The following is an 18,697-nucleotide window of genomic DNA, read 5'->3' as shown; positions in this document are numbered from 1 at the left end:
CGGCTGGTTTTTTTGTGTTTTTTAGTAGAGACGGGGTTTCACCGTGTTAGCCAGGATGGTCTCGATCTCCTGACCTCGTAATCCGCCCGTCTCGGCCTCCCAAAGTGCTGGGATTACAGGCTTGAGCTACCGCGCCTGGCCTTTTTTTTTTTTTTTTTTTTAAGTAAAAAGGATCTATTTGAAATTTGTCATTCCAAACTAGACTTGGAGAAAGTTGTAAATTTCACTCTTTTTATTCTGGGAGCAACTCTGTGCTTTTCTAGCTCATTCTGTTAAAAAAAAGAAAAAGAAAAAGAAAAACAAACTGTCCCATAAATATTGAGACTGGGGCTCTTAGGTGTCTCTGCATCCTCATATAAGCACTTTGGGGAAGGATGTCACCCCTTTTTCTTCCTTTTTAATTATGCCTGTGATTTTGTGGAACTTCCTGTAAGACTCCTGTCCATATTTGCTGAAGGTAACTAAGAATTTCTTAGTGTCAAAGGCCACATGTTTAACCTAAGTAATGATACTGACTGAAAATAATTTGCCTTCTATTATAATAGCTAGGAAAGGGCTTTTATCTATCTATCTTTCTATCTGTTGATCATCTATCTATCTATCTGCCTTTCTTTTTTTCTTTTTTCTTTTTCCTTTTCTTTCTTGCAGGTGCATACCTTGGTAAAGGGCTTTTATTTTGAAATTATGTTTATGCTGTGAGATTTCTATCCCAATAGTTATCTGAGATGCTAGCAATGTTTAGGTTTAATTTTCAGACACATATTACACTAATTATGGTGTGAAATGTTTTTTTCCCCCCTTCCCTTTTCAAATGTACAGATTTCTTAGCAGAATGGAAATGGGTTGTTTCCAGACATAGAAATAGGACTGGTATGCTTTGAATACCCACCTTGATGTTGATTTATATAAAGTGGATATAAAGGATATAAACCCATCTTTTAGCAGAAATATGGTTTTAACTGATAGAAAAGTAGAAAATAATACCACAGCTATGAAAAAGAAAACTTGGCTTATTATTGAGAAGCACTTTAGTGCTTTTGGAGTGTAAATCTCTTAGTATTGACTTGGACTTGTCTATAAGCCAAATAAATAAAACTATAGAAATTTAATGTGAATCAGTTTGGCATAAAGTAGATGATTATCTGAATATGACTTTTAATACATAAAATCTGTGGAGAAATTAAAACAGAGCATTCACTCATGCTATAGTCTTCCCTTGTCAGTTTCTATAACGGACCAGATAACTTTTTGTAATAATAGGGGAAAAAAACTTATATGCAAGTAATGGTGGTTATTGGTAGATTCCTAGTTCTGTCTCCACTGACTGTTTTATTCATTTTTTTTTTCTTTCTTTCTTTCTTTCTTTCTTTTTTTTTTTTTGGTTGAGACAGGGTCTCGCTCCATCACCCAGGCTGTAATGCAGTGGCCTGGTCACAGCTCACTGCAGCCTCGAACTTTTGGTCTCAAGAGATCCTCCCATTGCAGCCTCCTGTGTAGCTGGGACTCCAGGCACATGACACCATGCCTGGGTAATTTTTTTATTTTTAGTAGAGACGGGGTCTCGTTATGTTGCCCAGGTTGGTCTCGAACTCCTGGTTTCAAGTGATCCTCCCACCTTGGCCTCCCAAAGTGTATTTGCTCATTCTTGAAACATTTATTGAGTATTTAGCACATAGCTAGAAACAGGAAGACGTATCTCCTGTTCTCAAAGGAATTTGCAATCTGATGGGGTAAAGAAGGGCATGTGGGTACAGGAGAGTTTTAGATAATGGAGTTAGGGTTGACTAACTGTTCAGACAGGTCTTGGAGTGGTTTATAAGGTCACCATGGTACAGGATCAGACCTCAGGTTTGCAAGTCCAGAGATGGAATTTGGTCACCCAGAGTGTTTCAGGCTCAGGGGAACTGACTTGTTGCAGGCAACCCCACAAGAGCACAAACCAGAATGTCATTTTATTTTATTAATATGCATTGAGAACTAGAATTCACAAGCAGATCAGAATATTGTATTGGCTGTGTATTTTCTCCCAGTAGGAAAGTCTAAATGGGAAGCATATTATAAATAAGTGGCTTGGTGAGACTATACTCAGAGCAAGGGCAGTGAATTAGAAGACCTTAGCAGCTGATGGTATCAAACATTGACGGCCCCATTGGTGCCAAGCCTAGTAGTCCTCCCCTCCCCCGTGGGTCCAGCCTAATAGGTTCCAACCTTTCTTTTATTATTTATTTATTTATTTTTTGAGACAGGCTCTCATTCCGTCACCCAGTCTGGAGTGCAGTGGCATGGTCTTGGCTCACTGTGACCTCCACCTCCTGAGTTCAAGCGATTGTCGTGCCTCAGCCTCTGAAGTAGCTGAGACTGCAGGCGTGCGCCATCACGCTGCCTGATTTTTTGGTAGAGATAGGGTTTCACCATGTTGGCTAGGCTGGTCTCGAACTCCTGATCTCAAGTGATCTGCCTGCCTTGGCCCCCACAAAGTGCTGGGATTACAGGTGTGAGCCACCGCGCCCAGCTCCAACCTTTCTCTTAAACAGTGATAGAGACACTGACAGAATTCCTCCAGCCATGGAAGCCTGGTTCTTTCTGTTGGCCTATTCTTATCCCAGATGTGGAATTTTAGTGCTGTTTAGTTCAAGGTCAGTGAGAATTCTAGGCAGTTTTTCCTTTGACTTAAGTTTTTAGTTCTAGGATTTAATAGATTTATTTATTTATTTATTTATTTATTGGCAAAGAGTTAATCTCATTCATTATATCTCAACTTTGTGCTTTGAACTTCCCAAGGGTAAGTTTATCTCCATATTTCTCTTAGTTTTGTACTGAATATAACTTGTGCTCATCCTTTACAATTTAGCTTAAGCTAATTTTAGCTTTCCCTCAGTGTACCTTTTCTTGATGTCCTCTTCTCTACCTTATTGAATTTAGACTTCCCTATTTTTTCTCTCACATCCTGTGCTTCTGTGCTCTTTTCTCTATACTCTTCTGTACTTACTATACTCTAATAATTGTTTCCTCATCATTCTCTTTCATCAGACTGTAAGTTTTAAAAGAATAGCAACTATATTTTATTAAAGTTTGTGTCTGCAGCTGCTAGCTCAGTGTCTGGAAGAAGGTGGGGACCCAGTAAGGTGTGAATAGATGGATGGATGGATGGATGGATGGATAAAGTAATATTTATGCTGAGTCCTTAAATGATCAGTAGAATATTTTTCATAAGACACTACTAACTACTCTCAAGATCCAACAGGCATTTACTGCATCTTACTTGACCTCTTTCGTGGCATTGAGTAGAAGGGAGACTGTGGAAATGAGATTGCAGCATAGTGTATCTCCTCAGTGCTTCTGTCTTAACTCTGTAGTGTAGCTAGTATTTGAAATCCATTTTCATGAAAATGGCAGTATTCTTCGGTACTGTAACTTGGAGGTATTCCTAGTGTCTTACAATCTTGTTTTGGTTTTCTGTTGTTTAGTAACAAACCACCCCAAAGCCTAGTAACTTAAGACAATAATTTATTATTTTTTGCAATTCTAAAATCTGGTCAAGGCTCAGCTGGGTGGTTCTTCTGTTTTACACTGTAGGAACTGGAATGTCCAAGATATTTCCTTGCTCACGTTGTGGTATCTCGCCTGGGGTGGCTGAGACCAGCTGGGGGATGGTGGGGCATCTTGTATATATCCTCTCTTTATAGGTAGCTTGTACTTCCTGTTACCATGGTGGTCTCAAGATGATAGAACTTCTTATATGGTGACTGGCTTCCAAGAAGGAGGTAGTGGAAGCTCCCAGTTTTTCTGAAGGCTAGGTTTGGACCCGGTGCGGTGGCTCATGCCTATTATCCCAGCACTTTGGGAGGCCAAGGTGGGAGGATTGCTTGAACCCAGGAGTTCAAGACCAGTCTGGACAAAATGGTGAGACCCCCATCTCTACAAAAAATATAAAAATTAGCCAGGCATGGTGGTTCATGCCTGTGGTCCCAGCTACTTGGGAGACTGAGGTGGGAGGATCACTTGAGCTCAGGAGGGTGAGGTTGCACTGAGCTGTGATTGCCCCACTGCACTCCATCCTGGGTGACTGAGTGAGATATTGTCTCAAAAAACACCACCAACAACAAAGGCTAGGCTTAGAACTGATGATCATTCCTTCTATCTCATTTTGTTGGTGAAAGCCAGCCCAGATTTAGGGAGAGGGGAGACAGACTGTGCCTCCTGGCTAACAAGGGGAAACCCTGTCTCTACTAAAAATACAAAAAATTAGCCAGGTGTGGTGGCAGGTGCCTGTAGTCCTAGCTAATTGGGAGGCAGAGGCAGAAGAATGGCGTGAACCCAGGAGGCAGGGCTTGCAGTGAGCCGAGAATGCGCCACTGCACTCCAGCCTGGGCGACAGAGTGAGACTCTGTCTCAAAAAATAAATAAATAAATAAATAAATAAATTAATTAATTAATTAAAAAGAAAAAGAAAATGAAACCTTAAGCTCAGTTATTGAGGTAGACAGGATGCTACCCCTGCCTTGTCATTTTATTTAAAAGAAGCATTTAAGCCTAATGAACAAGAACAGTTCTAATGTCCCTTGGAGGGGAGGTTTCCCAGTTCATAGATTCGTTTAGCAATTACTGATTGAGGATCTTCTGTGTGTCTAGTTATCTATGCTCTTAGGCACTGGGGATGTGGCAGTGAACAAGAACAGATGTAAATGACAAGAGATGGGTGGTGGTGATGGTTGCACAATTGCATGAATATACTTAATGCCACTGTACACTTCAAAATGTTTAAAATGGTAAATTTATGTATATTTTACCACAATAAAAGCAGTTAAGGCAAGTAAGACGCTATGTCATGGGACTAGATCAAGCAATTGGGGGTGGGATGTTAGGGACTTTGAAAGGGGCCTCTACCCTGCAGGAAGGGCTGGCTGGAGGGATCTGTGGGCGCCTGATCCGGAAAGAAGCAGGAGCTGTGACCCAGCCTGGCTTTGGAACTTGAGGTTGCCAAATGGAATCTGTTGTGTGTGACCGAAGGAGGCAGCTGCACTGGATGGGGGAAATTGGAGGGACTCTGTGGGTGCCAGGCCCAGCTGCAGGGCACACAGCTGCACTCTGAGGCTGGCACCTGCCTCCTTCACTTACCCAAGGCTTTTCCTCCTGTTTTTGTTTCCAGACGGCCATCCTGAGACGACAGGGTCGATACATATGCTCAACGGTGCCTGCGAAGGCGGAAGAGGAAGCACAGAGCTTGTTTGTTACAGAGGTAAGGCTCTTTCCTGTATTAATTTACATTTTAAAGTCATTTCCCCCAACTGCCTCTTTTTCTTTAAATTTCAAAATTGTCAAGAAAGTGTCAAAGGGTAATTATATTTCTATGATGGATGTTTGAATACGAGAATAATGTGAAGTTTTCAGACTCTGAAACTTGGACAGAAATGTCCACATGGGCTATTTCTTTTTTACATTTTTATTATTTTTAAAATTTTACTTATTTGGAGGGGACTATATCTGACCACAAAAGTGAATTCCACAGAATTTATCTCATGGGCTTAAAATAAGCAGTAACTTATAAATGAATTCACTGGAAATCTGTGGGAGGCCTTGTTATTGATACTGTTTTTAAGGGTGACACACACACTTATGTATCATTTATTTCATTTATACAAAATATTTGCAAGTTATTTTCGACTAGTTTAGTATTCATGAAGTACTAGCTAATAATAAGCGGGGTCTATTGCTAGTCAATATATATTATTATATATATTGATTATATATTCCTGATCAAGATACATTGATTAATATTACTTTTGTTTGAAAATACAAATAAAATTATGGAGGAAAGATAAATTATTTACTTTTTTATTTTTATTTTTTGAGACAGAGTCTTGCTCTGTTGTCTAGGCTAGAGTGCTGTGGAGCAATCTCGGCTCACTGCAACCTCTGCCTCAAGTGGTTCTCCTGCCTCAGCCTCCCGAGTAGCTGGGATTACAGGTGTACACTACTACGCCTGGCTAACCTTTGTATTTTTAGTACGGACAGGGTTTCACCCTGTTGGCCAGGCTGGTCTCAGACTCCTGACCTTAAGTGATCTGCCCACGTTGGCCTCCCAAAATGCTGGGATTACTGGCATGAGCCACTGTGCCTAGCCAGAAAGAGAAATTATTATAATTTAGGTTGTTTGCTTCAGTTTTCCCCCTTGGAGTGTTTCTTTTTTCCTCCAGGTAATTTTTGGTAGGAAGGATTAATTAGGTGTTTTAGTTTTGTTTCTTTAAGTTTCTTTAAAAATAATGATTTTTTAAATCCTGGTTTTTCTAGTTGATATTTAGATCATAAATATGCCCATCAATGAAACTGCTTTTTATATAGCTTATATAAGGAAGCTATATATACTCTTATAAATAAAGACCAATTAAATAACAATATTTAATTTCCATTGAGATTTTTAAAAAATTAAATATAAAATTAAAAAAATTTTAAGTGTGTTCTCTCATCTTTCTGAGAAAGTAACTTCCTTTCTTACCTCCTTTGCCACTATATTAGTAAACTTAATTCCAGACAAATACAGCCAGATGTGTTTGTGAATGTAGTTATAAATGTCTTTTTAAGGCAGGTAGTGGCAAACTATTACCTACAAGCAAAATCTAGCCTGTAGCCTATTTTTGTAAATAAAGTTTTATTGTAAAGCAGCCAAGCACATTTGTTTACATATTGCCTATGGCTACTGTCACCGTGCAACTCAAAGTTAAGTTGTTGTAACAGAGATCATATGACCCTCAAAGCTGAAAATATTTATGATCTTGCCTTTTGCACATAAAGTTTGTTGACCCATGTTTTAAAGCATGTGGCAAAATTATTAATTGCTAACTCAGTTCTCCCAGTTGATTTTAAAAATATGGTTTTTTGAGGGAGAATTCTCCATTAAGTTATTTAACCACTGCAGGTTGAGCAATAGCTGCTTCATCCTGTGCTGCTGGAGCCAACATAACTAAACACTTTTGGGACCCTTCCACTTGGGTGGAGTGAACATCACTTCCTCTTCATCCTCTGATCCAGTGAATGACCTAATGGCTTAAAACAAAGCAAAACAAAGCAAAAAAAAACAAAAAAAAAAAACTTCAAAAACTTTTCAGTGTAACTTCAAAATATTATTGAATTTCACAGGTTTGAAATGTTAATCATGTAATCAGTCAGTCACATTCCTGTCTTTTTGGAGGTACAGTTCTCCAGATCTGGATTTCTGATGGGACTCCTTATCTCCTAGACTTTCTACATCCCCGGAGGAGTGGGGGTTGCTTGCCTCATTCTGTGCTTCTGCTTTGGAATTTAGCCAATGCCTGCTATGTAGATAGTCAACACTGGCTTGTTAAATCAATGGATCTCTAAATACTTAGCCAGATTCACTGTGGAGTTTTTTTTTTTTTTTTTTTTAATGTGCAATTCCTTATAATTATAAATATTTGAACATAATAAAGTGTAATTATTTTCCCCATTTTGCCTAAGGTATTAAAATCTTGGCCAGGCGCGGTGGCTCACGCCTGTAATCCCAGCACTTTGGGAGGCTGAGGCGGGTGGATCACGAGGTCAGGAGTTTGAGACCAACCTGACCAACATGGTGAAACCCCATACATACTATAAATACAAAAAGTAGCTGGGCATGGTGGTGTGCGCCTGTAATCCCAGCTACTCAGGAGGCTGAGGTAGGAGAATCGCTTGAACCCGGGAGGCAGAGGTTGCAGTGAGCCGAGATTGTGCCACTGCACTCCAGCCTGGGTGACAGAGCAAGATTCCATCTCAAAAAAAAAAAAAAAATCTGGGCTCTATTCATAAATGCATTTCATGCTGGTTTATTTAGTTTTTAATTGGGCAGGTACATTTTATACTTCAGAATAGTTTTAATGTCCTGCAGGAGACTTGGTGGTACAACTTTAGTTCCAGTGCTTGTTGAAAAACCGCTGTGGCTCTTTGAATAGAATAGGATTACGCCTACAAGACCGTGTCATACGTAGTCAGGCCTGACTACTTAACTGTGCCAGTGGACCTAGGGGCAGTAGTGGGAAAATCCAAAACTATGGATTATTATGAAATCTAATTGGTTTTGGAATGCAATTTTGAGTGTATAATACTCTAAATGTGAAAATGCTTTGAGAAATCTAAAAACAATCATTTTCAAGGATAAAGTAGCATTTTAAAATATTCGTGTCTACAGAGTAAAAAAATGGAAGAGTTGGCCAGCTCCAAAATGTGACTCTGCGCTTAGCCCTTCTCTGCTATTTGTTCCACCTCTCAGAATGATTTTAAAAACTTACATTACCTTCACATCACACCCTTGCCAGTAGAGTGCTTATTGTAGAGCCTGGCACAAAATAAGCATTTGCTGCTGTTGCAATTTTTATTTTCATGATTTTGAGGTAGAGGGATTTGCTTCAGAAAGCCTTCAGGCATGGCCTATGACACAGATGGAAAGGTTGACAGTAGAAACGATGAAGTGAAAGAAGCAGAATAGAGATGTTGTTCATGTTAGTTACAGCCGGAGTCAAATAAACTAGATAAGGCATAAATACATTTATCTACCTATATTTTCATGGATTCACTCCTGCTTTCTTTCCCCCCACGCTGAAGTCTGCACATATATAGTCAAGTACTGACTGTACAGAAGATCATTTGAACTAAGCTGATTTTAACTAAAATTCTATAGTTTTTGATTTTGACTCATTCATATTTGAAGATCTGGTGGATGTGGCATTAAAATCTTAGGCTTTATGCACTACTGGAGGATCTTCATGGGTAGATGAACGACAGACACCAGGCTGGCCCATTGAATCTGTCATGTGGCGAGGTAGTTTGAATGAGGTCTGTGTAGGTTAGGTCACTAATAGAATCCTTGGCAGTGGAGGACTACATTAAACATTCTGTACACACACAGAGATGAAAATGTCATCATGTTAACATTAATTGGAATCTAAACCTTTCTTCCTAATTATTTCACTCTTTTCCTTATGAATGGAAAGAAAAACTGAGGGCAAATTTACATGATAATATTAACTAACAGAGCTAACTAGTTCTAGTATTAGTAAATACCATTAATGCGTCTTTAAGTTCACGCATTCTGTTCACTTTCATGTCATAGTAGAGGCCACATGGCTTTTTAAGCACCAGGTGCTTAGTCTGAAATAGTCCATTGTTAGGTAAATGTCATAAGGTTAGGTGAAGTTGTCTCCTTGTAAAACCTGCTCTCAGATCATTAATGATGATAACTTAAAGTGATACTGCCCCCAAGGGTAATGTTTCAATGGTTCAAAGTCTCAAGCTTCACAGGAATCTCTGGTGGTGGAATTTCAGGCATTAGCTGGTTGATGGGAAAGATTTTTTTTTTGATGTTTGTATGGGTATGCCTTCACAATCTTTCCCAAGTGTTTTCCAAAAGTCATCACATACCTCTCTGTTTTTTACTTTCTATTTTTCAAATCCCCCTTCAATAGTGCATCAAAACCTATAACTCTGACTGGCATCTTGTGAACTATAAATATGAAGATTACTCAGGAGAGTTTCGACAGCTTCCGAAGTGAGTAAACTATATTATACGCATAGGGAAAAGTGTACTTGAAATGCTTGCGGGGAGGTATGTAACTTCATATGCAATCAGAGTAATTGGGGAAAACATTTCTGGATGGTTTATGTGTATGTGGTGTAACTATTATTTACAGGGCCTTTGATTGTAAGACTCAAACATGCTGCTTTGGTATTACTAGGTAGTAATAAACATGTGGGTGGTTTAATTATGTCCAGTGGTTCTTTTCAGGGTGCCACTGATAAATAAATAGGTGAAATTTTTTCACTACGAAATATAAAACAAAGAAAATGTAAGTGTACTGAAATATGCTGCAGTGTATTTTTTCCTTGAAAAGAATATTTTGAAGAAGATAATTATAAAGAGCATTTTACATTGAATAAATTTTATGTTTTAAAAAAAAGTAAATCAAGAAACAAGCATTTTCCCAGTTAAAATTTTTTATTTTTTACCTCCTTTAAAGTATTAACTTGTTCTAGACTATACCAAAAGCAAGTGTATTTAGATTGAATAGTGGTGGCTAAAGTGAATCAGGGGTAGCTAGGTATTGCCTTGACAGACTGTTATAAAAGGGTCCATTTTGTGTTGCTTTAAAGAAATACCTGAGGCTGGGTAGTTTATGAAGAAGAGAGATTTATTTATTTGTTTGTTTGTTTGTTTGTTTATTTTTGAGGCAGATTCTCACTCTGTCGCCCAGGCTGAAATGCAATGGCACGATCTTGGGTCACTGCAACCTCCACCTCCCAAGTTCTCCCACCTCAGCCTCCGGAGTAGCTGGGATTACAGCCATGTGCCACCACGCCCGGCTAATTTTGTGTTTTTAGTAGAGACAGGGTTTCACCATGTTGGCCAGGCTGGTCTCGAACTCCTGACCTCAGGTGATCCAGCTGCCTCTGCCTCCCAAACTGCTGGGATTACAAGTGTTAGCCACCTTTGTTGGCCAAGAAAAGAGATTTATTTCACTCATAGTTCTGCAGGTTGTACAAGAAGCATAGCACTGGCTTCTGCTCAGCTTCTGTTGAAGACTTTTGTGCTGCTTCAAAACATGATGGAAAAGGTCAAAGGGGAAAGTTGGCACTTGTGAAAAGAGACCAAAGAGGAGGAGGAACCTCACTTTATAACAACCCATTCTCTTGGGTACTAATCCATTTCAGCAACAATCAATCCCATCTTGCCAGGAACAAGAATTCACTCATTACTGTGAGAATAACACCAAGCCTCTCATGATGGATCTGCCCCATGACCCGCTAGGCCCAATAATACAACACTGGGGACCAAATTTCAATCTGAGTTTTGGTGGGAATAAAAACCATATCCAAACCATAGCAGTTCGCAAATTGAAGTGTACTTGATTTTGAGAAAATTGAAAGCAAATCGTGATGGATTATGTTTTAAAACTAACCATCACCAATGAAAATATTACTTGAGACCTGATTAATGTATTTTTCTTTGTGTTTGTTACATCTTTGAGCTGGAACCTTTTATGCTGTTCTTAGTGGACCTAGCTGTTTGTTTTTCCTCCGTGTGTGGCTTTGCCACTCCTTAAGTGTGTTCGGCCAGTTCCCTGATTGCCTCTTTTTAAACCTCAGCCAGGAACACTCCCTCCTAGCATTATCTTCTCCAGATGGGTGTGCTCTTTAGTTCTGTATTTACCCAATCCTCCCTTAGGGATTTTTTAATTCTTCCCATTGGATTGGCTTAGCCCATCTTTGTTGATCCTGTTGTTCATAGTCTAAGGGTTGAAATATATCAGACTATGTGATGTCGTGTACTTACTATCTATTAGACTGCTGGTACATTTTCCCTATTGGCATTAATGAGCATTTCCAAATGTACAACGAGAAAGAGAGGGAGAATTATAAAGTGATGAAGAACACAGATTCTGTGTTCTGCCTTGGACAACTCTGCCCTCTGTAAGCCTGATTTACCTCATCTGTTAAATGGCCTTAACAGCAGTCGCCATCATTAAAGGATTAAAGGAGAGGGCACATGAGAAGTGCACAGGACCTGGCACCTCATACCCATTGAGTAAATGCAAGCTGCTATTGATATTGATGTCTTGTTTTTGTTGTGGTTAATACCATCATTGTTAATCAGTTTCAATGCAACAACTCAATCTTCCTGTTTTTCCTCATAAACTTTGTATTAAAAGTTATTCTACCAAGTCTTTGTTTATTAAAAACTAATTACTTTCTTACTTTTAATATGCCTGCTGACTCCCCAGAAGCTATGCTGTCTTTTCCACATAGCTTTTTGGAGCTTTGTTACTCCAGTCTCTTGGCTTACCCACCTTGAGAAGCACGGGCATAGATGGTTTTATTCTTTGTCTGAATAAAGAAGCTGGGCCATCTTTGGATTTAGTAAAGGCTGGGCCCTCTGATGGAAGAGGAAATGCAAAGCCTCTTCTTTGACTAGGCATTTCTAAAACAAATTGTCTTTGTTGTTTTTATAGCAAAGTGGTCAAGTTGGATAAACTTCCAGTTCATGTCTACGAAGTTGACGAGGAGGTCGACAAAGATGAGGTGGGATACCTGCTTGCTGTTGCTTCTCTTTTCACTCTAGATTTCAACATGAATTTTACAGACTTACAAGATTAGTTAGAAAATTACCGACATTTAGCCAAAATAGGCATTGGAGTGTTACATGAAACGGAATAATTTTTTAAAAATGTTATTGATTGATTGGAATAAGGTCTCTGTTTCAACTTTACTGCTTAGCATTTCATGTTCTCTTGGTTGTGTTTATTTGTTCTGAGATTATTTTCAAAGACTTGGATCAGATCTGGCTACATTGTTAAAAGATACCAAGATGACTTAGACCTTGAATTTAGGTTGTTTTTCAACAGATCTCAAAACAGCTGCCAGCCAGTAGATTTAAATGGCTATTTCTTCAATGATTGCTTTTAGTGAGAGAAGTCTGATTTTATCAAGCCCACTCCCCCTATTCCTAGAGAAAACTCATGGCTAAAGAAGTGTGTAAAGGGAGTGGGGCATTGAGGTGAGTCTGCCCACCGAGTGAGGGAAACCTCACAAGAAGACAGTGCCCATCTCTGCATTTCTTATCCTCCCCATTGGTTGTTAAGTGTCCCATTGTGAGTTCAGGTTTTTCGTTTTTAAAAAATGTGTCAGCTGAGCTATAACATTAGCCACTCATTAAGCAATGTGCATGCAGCAGATTGTTTTAGAAACTACTTTTAAAACAGTTCTAAGAAAAATGACTGCTCATTCAAAATGAACAATATATTGGGAACTTGGAGCTGATTAGCATGAATAGTGACAGGAGGACCAATGAAAATACAGCATGTAAGGGCATGCACTAAACTGTAAAATCCTAGATGGTAAGTTATTTCTATTATGCTGTTAATAGAAATATTAAAACCGCCAATATTAATGTTGAGATGGTCCAAGACAAAGCATATGATGCGTCTTTCTGCAATTGCCTGTGTGATTACGAAAGCTTTGCCAGATTGTGTGTGTGTGTGTGTGTATTTTTCGTCTGTCTATTCTACATACAAATGTGTGCTTAACATATTTGTAGCAGCAACTGGCAGCTCCATGCTCTTCTCCTTAAACCCAAGTCTTGCAGCATGGGGTCTGTGCTAAAAATGCAGGTCTCTTCACTTCTCTTAGCTCTTTCATTTCGCTTCTCTGACTCCCCCTTTCTTCCTTTCTATCCCTGCTTGCATTCTTGCCTGTCTCTCCTTCTTTTTTCCCTCCATCACTTTTATCTCTCCTTTCTGTATTGCCTCACGTTTCCTCTCTTTCTTTATTCACCTTTCCCTGAACTAAGCCTCTGGGAAGGTTTCCAGGAATGTGCTTTTGTCCTCTGACTATAGGGGAGTGTAATTTGAAAACATTTTTTCGTGAAATCAGGCAAGACCTTCCAACTTGAGTGGTCAGTTGAAGTATGTCCTTTCTGTGGCTCATTAAATACTGACAAATAAAAATTTGGACAGGAGCTAGCTTTGCCTTTAATGGAATAAAGTTTTCAGAAATGTAGGCAGGTCTCTCTCTTTTACCACTAGGTGGACTTTCATGTGACTTGTAGGCATTGGTGTCAATGGGTACTTCAGTACAGGGGCAGTGGACAACTTGGCACAAAGGGAATGACCTTCCCATTGACCAAACTCACAGCAAGTAACCCAGGTAATAACGGGAGGTTGACTGGTGGTGTTTTCCTTCTCTCCTAGGATGCTGCCTCCCTCGGTTCCCAGAAGGGTGGGATCACCAAGCATGGCTGGCTGTACAAAGGCAACATGAACAGTGCCATCAGCGTGACCATGAGGGTGAGGACGCGCATCACTTTGCCCTCCCCTCTCACAGCCCTTTCTTCCATAGAGCTCTAGAACAATGCTCAAGATGAATGCGCATGCTGTTCTTCCCCACAAAAGGGACATTGTCTGGTTCCTAGGATGTTCCCCTGGTGATAGCACCCCAATTGGAACAGTCTCATCCACCCACTTTCCCTCGCTGTCTTCTCACCACCAGCATAAGGAGACCATCCCTCGGCTGGTGTGAAGGTGCAGTCACTGACAATAGGCTTTCTTCTCTATACTAACTGAAAAGTGTTCCTTAGTACCTCACAGAATGTCACCAAGGGACATATCTGTCATGCCAATCCTGAGCACTTCTGTGGAGGTGTACTGCAACAAGTAAAGCAAAAATTGAGGACGAAAAAAGAAAATAGTTGCATAGAGGAGAAGGTTGCAGAGAGAGAAGTCACACCAATAGAAGAAGCTATTCAGGAGCTGGGACCAGAGAAACATCAGGATTAATAACAAAGGGAATAGAAACAAGCGAGTCAGGGAGATAAAAATTAAGGAGGAAATGTGACTGTCATTACCCTGAGGCTGGAAAATCATTCAGCGTCTTGAGGCAAAAAATAGTTCCCATTCTCTGAGCAAGAAACCCTGGGGATTTTAGAGAAAGTTTCTGTCCTTCTGTGCTGCATCCCAAATTGGAAGTCCCTGCACTGCTTTTGGGTAGCTATGTAAAATCTCCAATTCCGTGGGTGAGAAAAATGACCCATGGATATTAGGGGAACCACCTCCTCAGAGCTGAGATGCACTGAGCTTCTTAGATGGGATGGGGAGTCTTAACCCCGCAGTAACCTGGAGCGTCAGCTAGAGTGAGAACGGAAACAGGTGTTATGTATGTGTGTAGTCATAAGTGGGTTATTGATAGAGATTGTGACCCTCTTCATTTTGAAAGAATCGCTGTGTGTGTATTTTTCTCTCAGTCATTTAAGAGACGATTTTTCCACCTGATTCAACTTGGCGATGGATCCTATAATTTGAATTTTTATAAAGATGAAAAGATCTCCAAAGAACCAAAAGGATCAATATTTCTGGATTCCTGTATGGGTGTGGTTCAGGTAAATATGAAAAGAGTTTTGCCATTACGTTTTCTTATCTGCAGTAGTGCTTATGTGTAAATAAAAAATAGCAGATTTAAGCAAACACTTCTAAAAATGGCAATACGCATGGTAGAAATATAACATCTGACTTTAAATGAGGAAAGTCTTGTTTTTCATCATTATAGAAGACGAAAGTGATAATGTAGAGGCAGGATTATGCTGTGGCAGGCAGGAGCACGCTGGCTCGGCCACTTTATAGCTGCGTGACCTTTAACAGGCTGCTTAATTCAGATAATGAGAATGTTTCTTTAATATGGTAAATGAGCACATTGGATGAATCAGTGCAGGAAAATATTTAAAACACTTCATAGTATCTCAGTGGTGATTTTTGTCGCTAGCATTATAGTACCCACTGGCCATGTAGATCAGTAAAGAGATTAGATTTCAGTGCAGATTGAGTTCAAATCCCTGCTCCTCCACTTACCAGTGCTGTAACCATGCACACAGTTTAATGCATGCCCTCAGTTTCTTCATTTGTTAAATAAGGATAATGGCAGTACCAAATATGGTTACTGAGAGGGTTAATTCATTACACATGTAAAGAGCTTAGAACAGTGGCAACAAATGGTAAGCATTTGGTCAATATTAGATAGTTTTGTAATCATAGGGCTGTTGTACTTTTATATCATAGGGCTTATGTACTTATCCTTTAAAATTATTGTTAATTATACATAATACATGAATATATTTTTATTGTGAAAAATCAGATAATACACATAAAGTGAAAGTCCTTCTGGACGCCTTCTCCCCTCGTTAGTCTCTCTTCTCTGAGGGGAGCTACTACCAGTTTTGCGTGCATCCTTCTGTAGCTTTTTAGCATTGTCTTTGGAAGAGAGTTTTCAGTTTCCCTGTCCATCATCTGTCCATCTGTCCATCCATCCATCTGTCCACCCCTCCATTCATCCAGCTTTGCCACTTTCAAGGAAGATTTAAGGCAGCAGCTTACAAGCATACACAGGACATGGGATAGCATAAACTTAAAGTGGGGGTGAAAGCAGAAAGATGAACAGGGGGTTGGGATAAGGGTGAGAGAAAATAGAGTTAAGGAGAAAGCATATGTTTTGAAGATCTAACACCTGCTACGGGTGGGCCACCACCTGGGCTCTGTGCCTTCTCACTTGGAGACCTGTTCAGTCGCACAATTCACAGTGCACATAAGATACAGACAATTCAATTAGTCAGAAGCTGCCCCAGTAGTCTCCGAATGAAGATCATTCAGGCGTTTTTCTCAGGGTCCCTCTCAGACAGAAGGCTCTGTGATTGATGAACAATCTTCCTAACAACCCCTCACAAAAGATTCAGTCACCATTATCAAAGAATTCTCTCTTCAAATGACTCCATGGTGGCTGATCACATCGGCCTGTAGCTCGATTCTGTAAGGAGATTGTTTGGTGGGGCCAGTGTTACACAGCTATCTGGTTTGACCAAAGGTATACTTGTTATGTATTTGCGTGTTTACCCAAAATTTAAGTGCATTTTCTTCCAAGGAATACATTTGTCCGATTGAAACAGCCTAGCCGGGCACAGTGGCTCATGCCTGTAATTTCAACGCTTTGGGAGGCAGAGGTGGGTGGATTACCTGAGATCAGGAGTTCAAGACCAGCCTGACCAACATGGTGAAATCCCATCTCTACTAAAAATACAAAAAATAGCCAGGCGTGGTGGCGGGTGCCTGTAATGCCAGCTACTCGGGAAGCTGAGGCAGGAGAATCGCTTGAACCTGGGAGGCGGATGTTGTAGTGAGCTGAGATTGCGCCATTGCACTCCAACCTGGGCGACAGAGCAAGACTCTGTCTCAAAAAAAAAAAAAAAAAAAGCCCAGCAGTGCTGAAGGGCAATGCTTCACCTCTGCATCACCCTCACCCACTCACATTCTATTCCCTTGAAATAGTAGTGGTGCTAGATCACAAGTGTTCACTGCTGTTTCTTCATTCATCGGTTTTGGACGTCATTGCATGACTTCTGTGCTGGTAGATAGGATTTTAGCTCCTGGCACCCTCCTTTGGCCTCTAATCTGGATGAATTGCTTTCCCTGCCCCGCATACCTGCCATCTAGACATTCGGCCTGTCTTCCTCCCTGTGTTGGGCTTCCTGTTTCTAGAACCTTATGCCTTCCTCTTTCTTGTTCTACTTTCTTATTTTGGAGAAGCACATCTTCTGCAGCTTTCTAAGGAATTGTGTGTGAGATGTTAATTTTTTGAGAATTAGGGTGTCTGTTCATATCTTTATTTTTGCATTCACGCTTGACTCATAGTTTGGCTAGTTATAAAGTTCAAAGTGAAATCATTTTACCTTGGAATTTCAAGGGTATCCCATTGCCTTCTAGTTTCCACTGTTGTTTGGAGGATTCTGATGTTATTCTGAATCCCTGTTCTTTGTGGTCTTCTCTTCAGTGTTCTAAAATTTTGGTGGTTGTGTCTTGATTTTTATTTTATGTTTTGGTAAGCTTTTTTGTTAAGGTATAACATATAAAGAGAAAATAAGGTATAACATATAAATAGAAAATAAGGTATAACATATAGAAAACATATACCTAATGCATGTGTGACTCGGTGGATCTTTCTGGAGCTCTGTTCTCTCTTACCTTTGTGCTATTTTATTTCCTGTCATTTTGGAGACTCTGCCCTGCATATTCTGGCCACCTTGGTCTTCCCCAGGTCTGGTCAGTGTCTTCTCCTCAGCAAGATGGCGGGGCTCTGTTTGGATTCCCCTTCCTGTGCTGCAATTCAGATACTGCCTCCAGGCAGAAAGCTGAGGCGATGTGGGGCTCACCTCATGTCTTTCCCTTCTACAAAGGAAGGGCTGCACTGCCTTTTGCCCCCTACCTAAAAACTGTTATTTTATGTATTTTGTCCTCTTTTCTACCAATGATGGTGGGAGAGTAAGTCCAGATCCTGTTTCTTCCTCACAGTCAGCTGTGGAAGGGAGGGGTCAGAATCAGATGTCTGCAGGGACCAAGGAGGTAAATTAAGTGACAGAGAGGCCTGGTTGCAAATCAACAGGGAATGCTGGGGTGACCTGGAGCCCAGTGCTCCATTTAAAGGGGGCATCTGCTGCCCATCTGCAGCTGGTACTGCCAGGTGGAACCCCCAGCTCAAAGGTGCCAGATCATCTGGTTTCTCAAAAAGCGAGAAATACAGAATTTGAATTAAACTTTGGTAACTTCAATTATTGGTAACTAATTTTAAAAACCACTTTGAAAAATAAACGAAAAACACCAAAAGGTAATTTGAGAGGATTACAAAAAAGCAAACAAACAAAACACTGCTGTGTAGTATCCCCACCCCACCGAAAAAAAGAAAAAAAGGAAAAAAAAAAAGGTAAAATACATGAAAGTGTATTTGGGCCCAAGATCAAGACTGTAGCACCGCTTGATGCTCACTGAAAATTATTTTCAGTCAACAGCGAATGTGGATGTCTCTCAGCTGGCAATTCAGCCTCCACTGAAAGCCACCACTATGAACAACCTCATTATATCAGAGGATGTTTATTGACAGTGTTTATGAAGTAAGGAGTGCCAGAGTGATGTTTCAATGACAGTAAATTAACTTCTTGGGTGGGATTCCCAGGTAGGAGTTTTATTTGTATTCTTTAGTCAAAAGACCGTTAAGTTACTTTTTAGCTGAATTTTCTGGCACTGACTTTAAAAAGAAGGTTAAAGCAAACCTAAATATATTTGGTAACCTCATTTTTTAAAGTAAGAAGTAATTGTTTTTGTTTTATAAGAGAGTTTTGTTG

The 18,697-nt window shown here is 40.0% G+C and overlaps 1 protein-coding gene across 40 annotated transcripts in view; it reads left to right on the top strand.

Annotated features, from left to right (window-relative positions):
- DOCK9 (dedicator of cytokinesis 9) overlaps positions 1 to 18,697 on the top strand; it is a 299,896-nt gene that overhangs the window by 153,817 nt on the left and 127,382 nt on the right. For all 40 annotated transcript variants that reach the window (XM_009192144.4, XM_003914024.5, XM_003914026.5 and 37 more), the window contains exons 3-7: positions 5,150 to 5,239; positions 9,456 to 9,538; positions 11,997 to 12,066; positions 13,734 to 13,829; positions 14,783 to 14,917. In XM_009192144.4, the coding sequence (XP_009190408.3) occupies positions 5,150 to 5,239; positions 9,456 to 9,538; positions 11,997 to 12,066; positions 13,734 to 13,829; positions 14,783 to 14,917 (474 nt within the window). The remainder of the gene's footprint in view (positions 1 to 5,149; positions 5,240 to 9,455; positions 9,539 to 11,996; positions 12,067 to 13,733; positions 13,830 to 14,782; positions 14,918 to 18,697) is intronic.

The sequence above is a fragment of the Papio anubis genome, chromosome 15, assembly GCF_008728515.1.
Source record: "Papio anubis isolate 15944 chromosome 15, Panubis1.0, whole genome shotgun sequence".
NCBI lineage: Eukaryota > Metazoa > Chordata > Mammalia > Primates > Cercopithecidae > Papio > Papio anubis.
The sequence above is the reverse complement of the archived record's forward strand: the minus strand, read 5'-3'. Positions and strand labels throughout refer to the sequence as shown.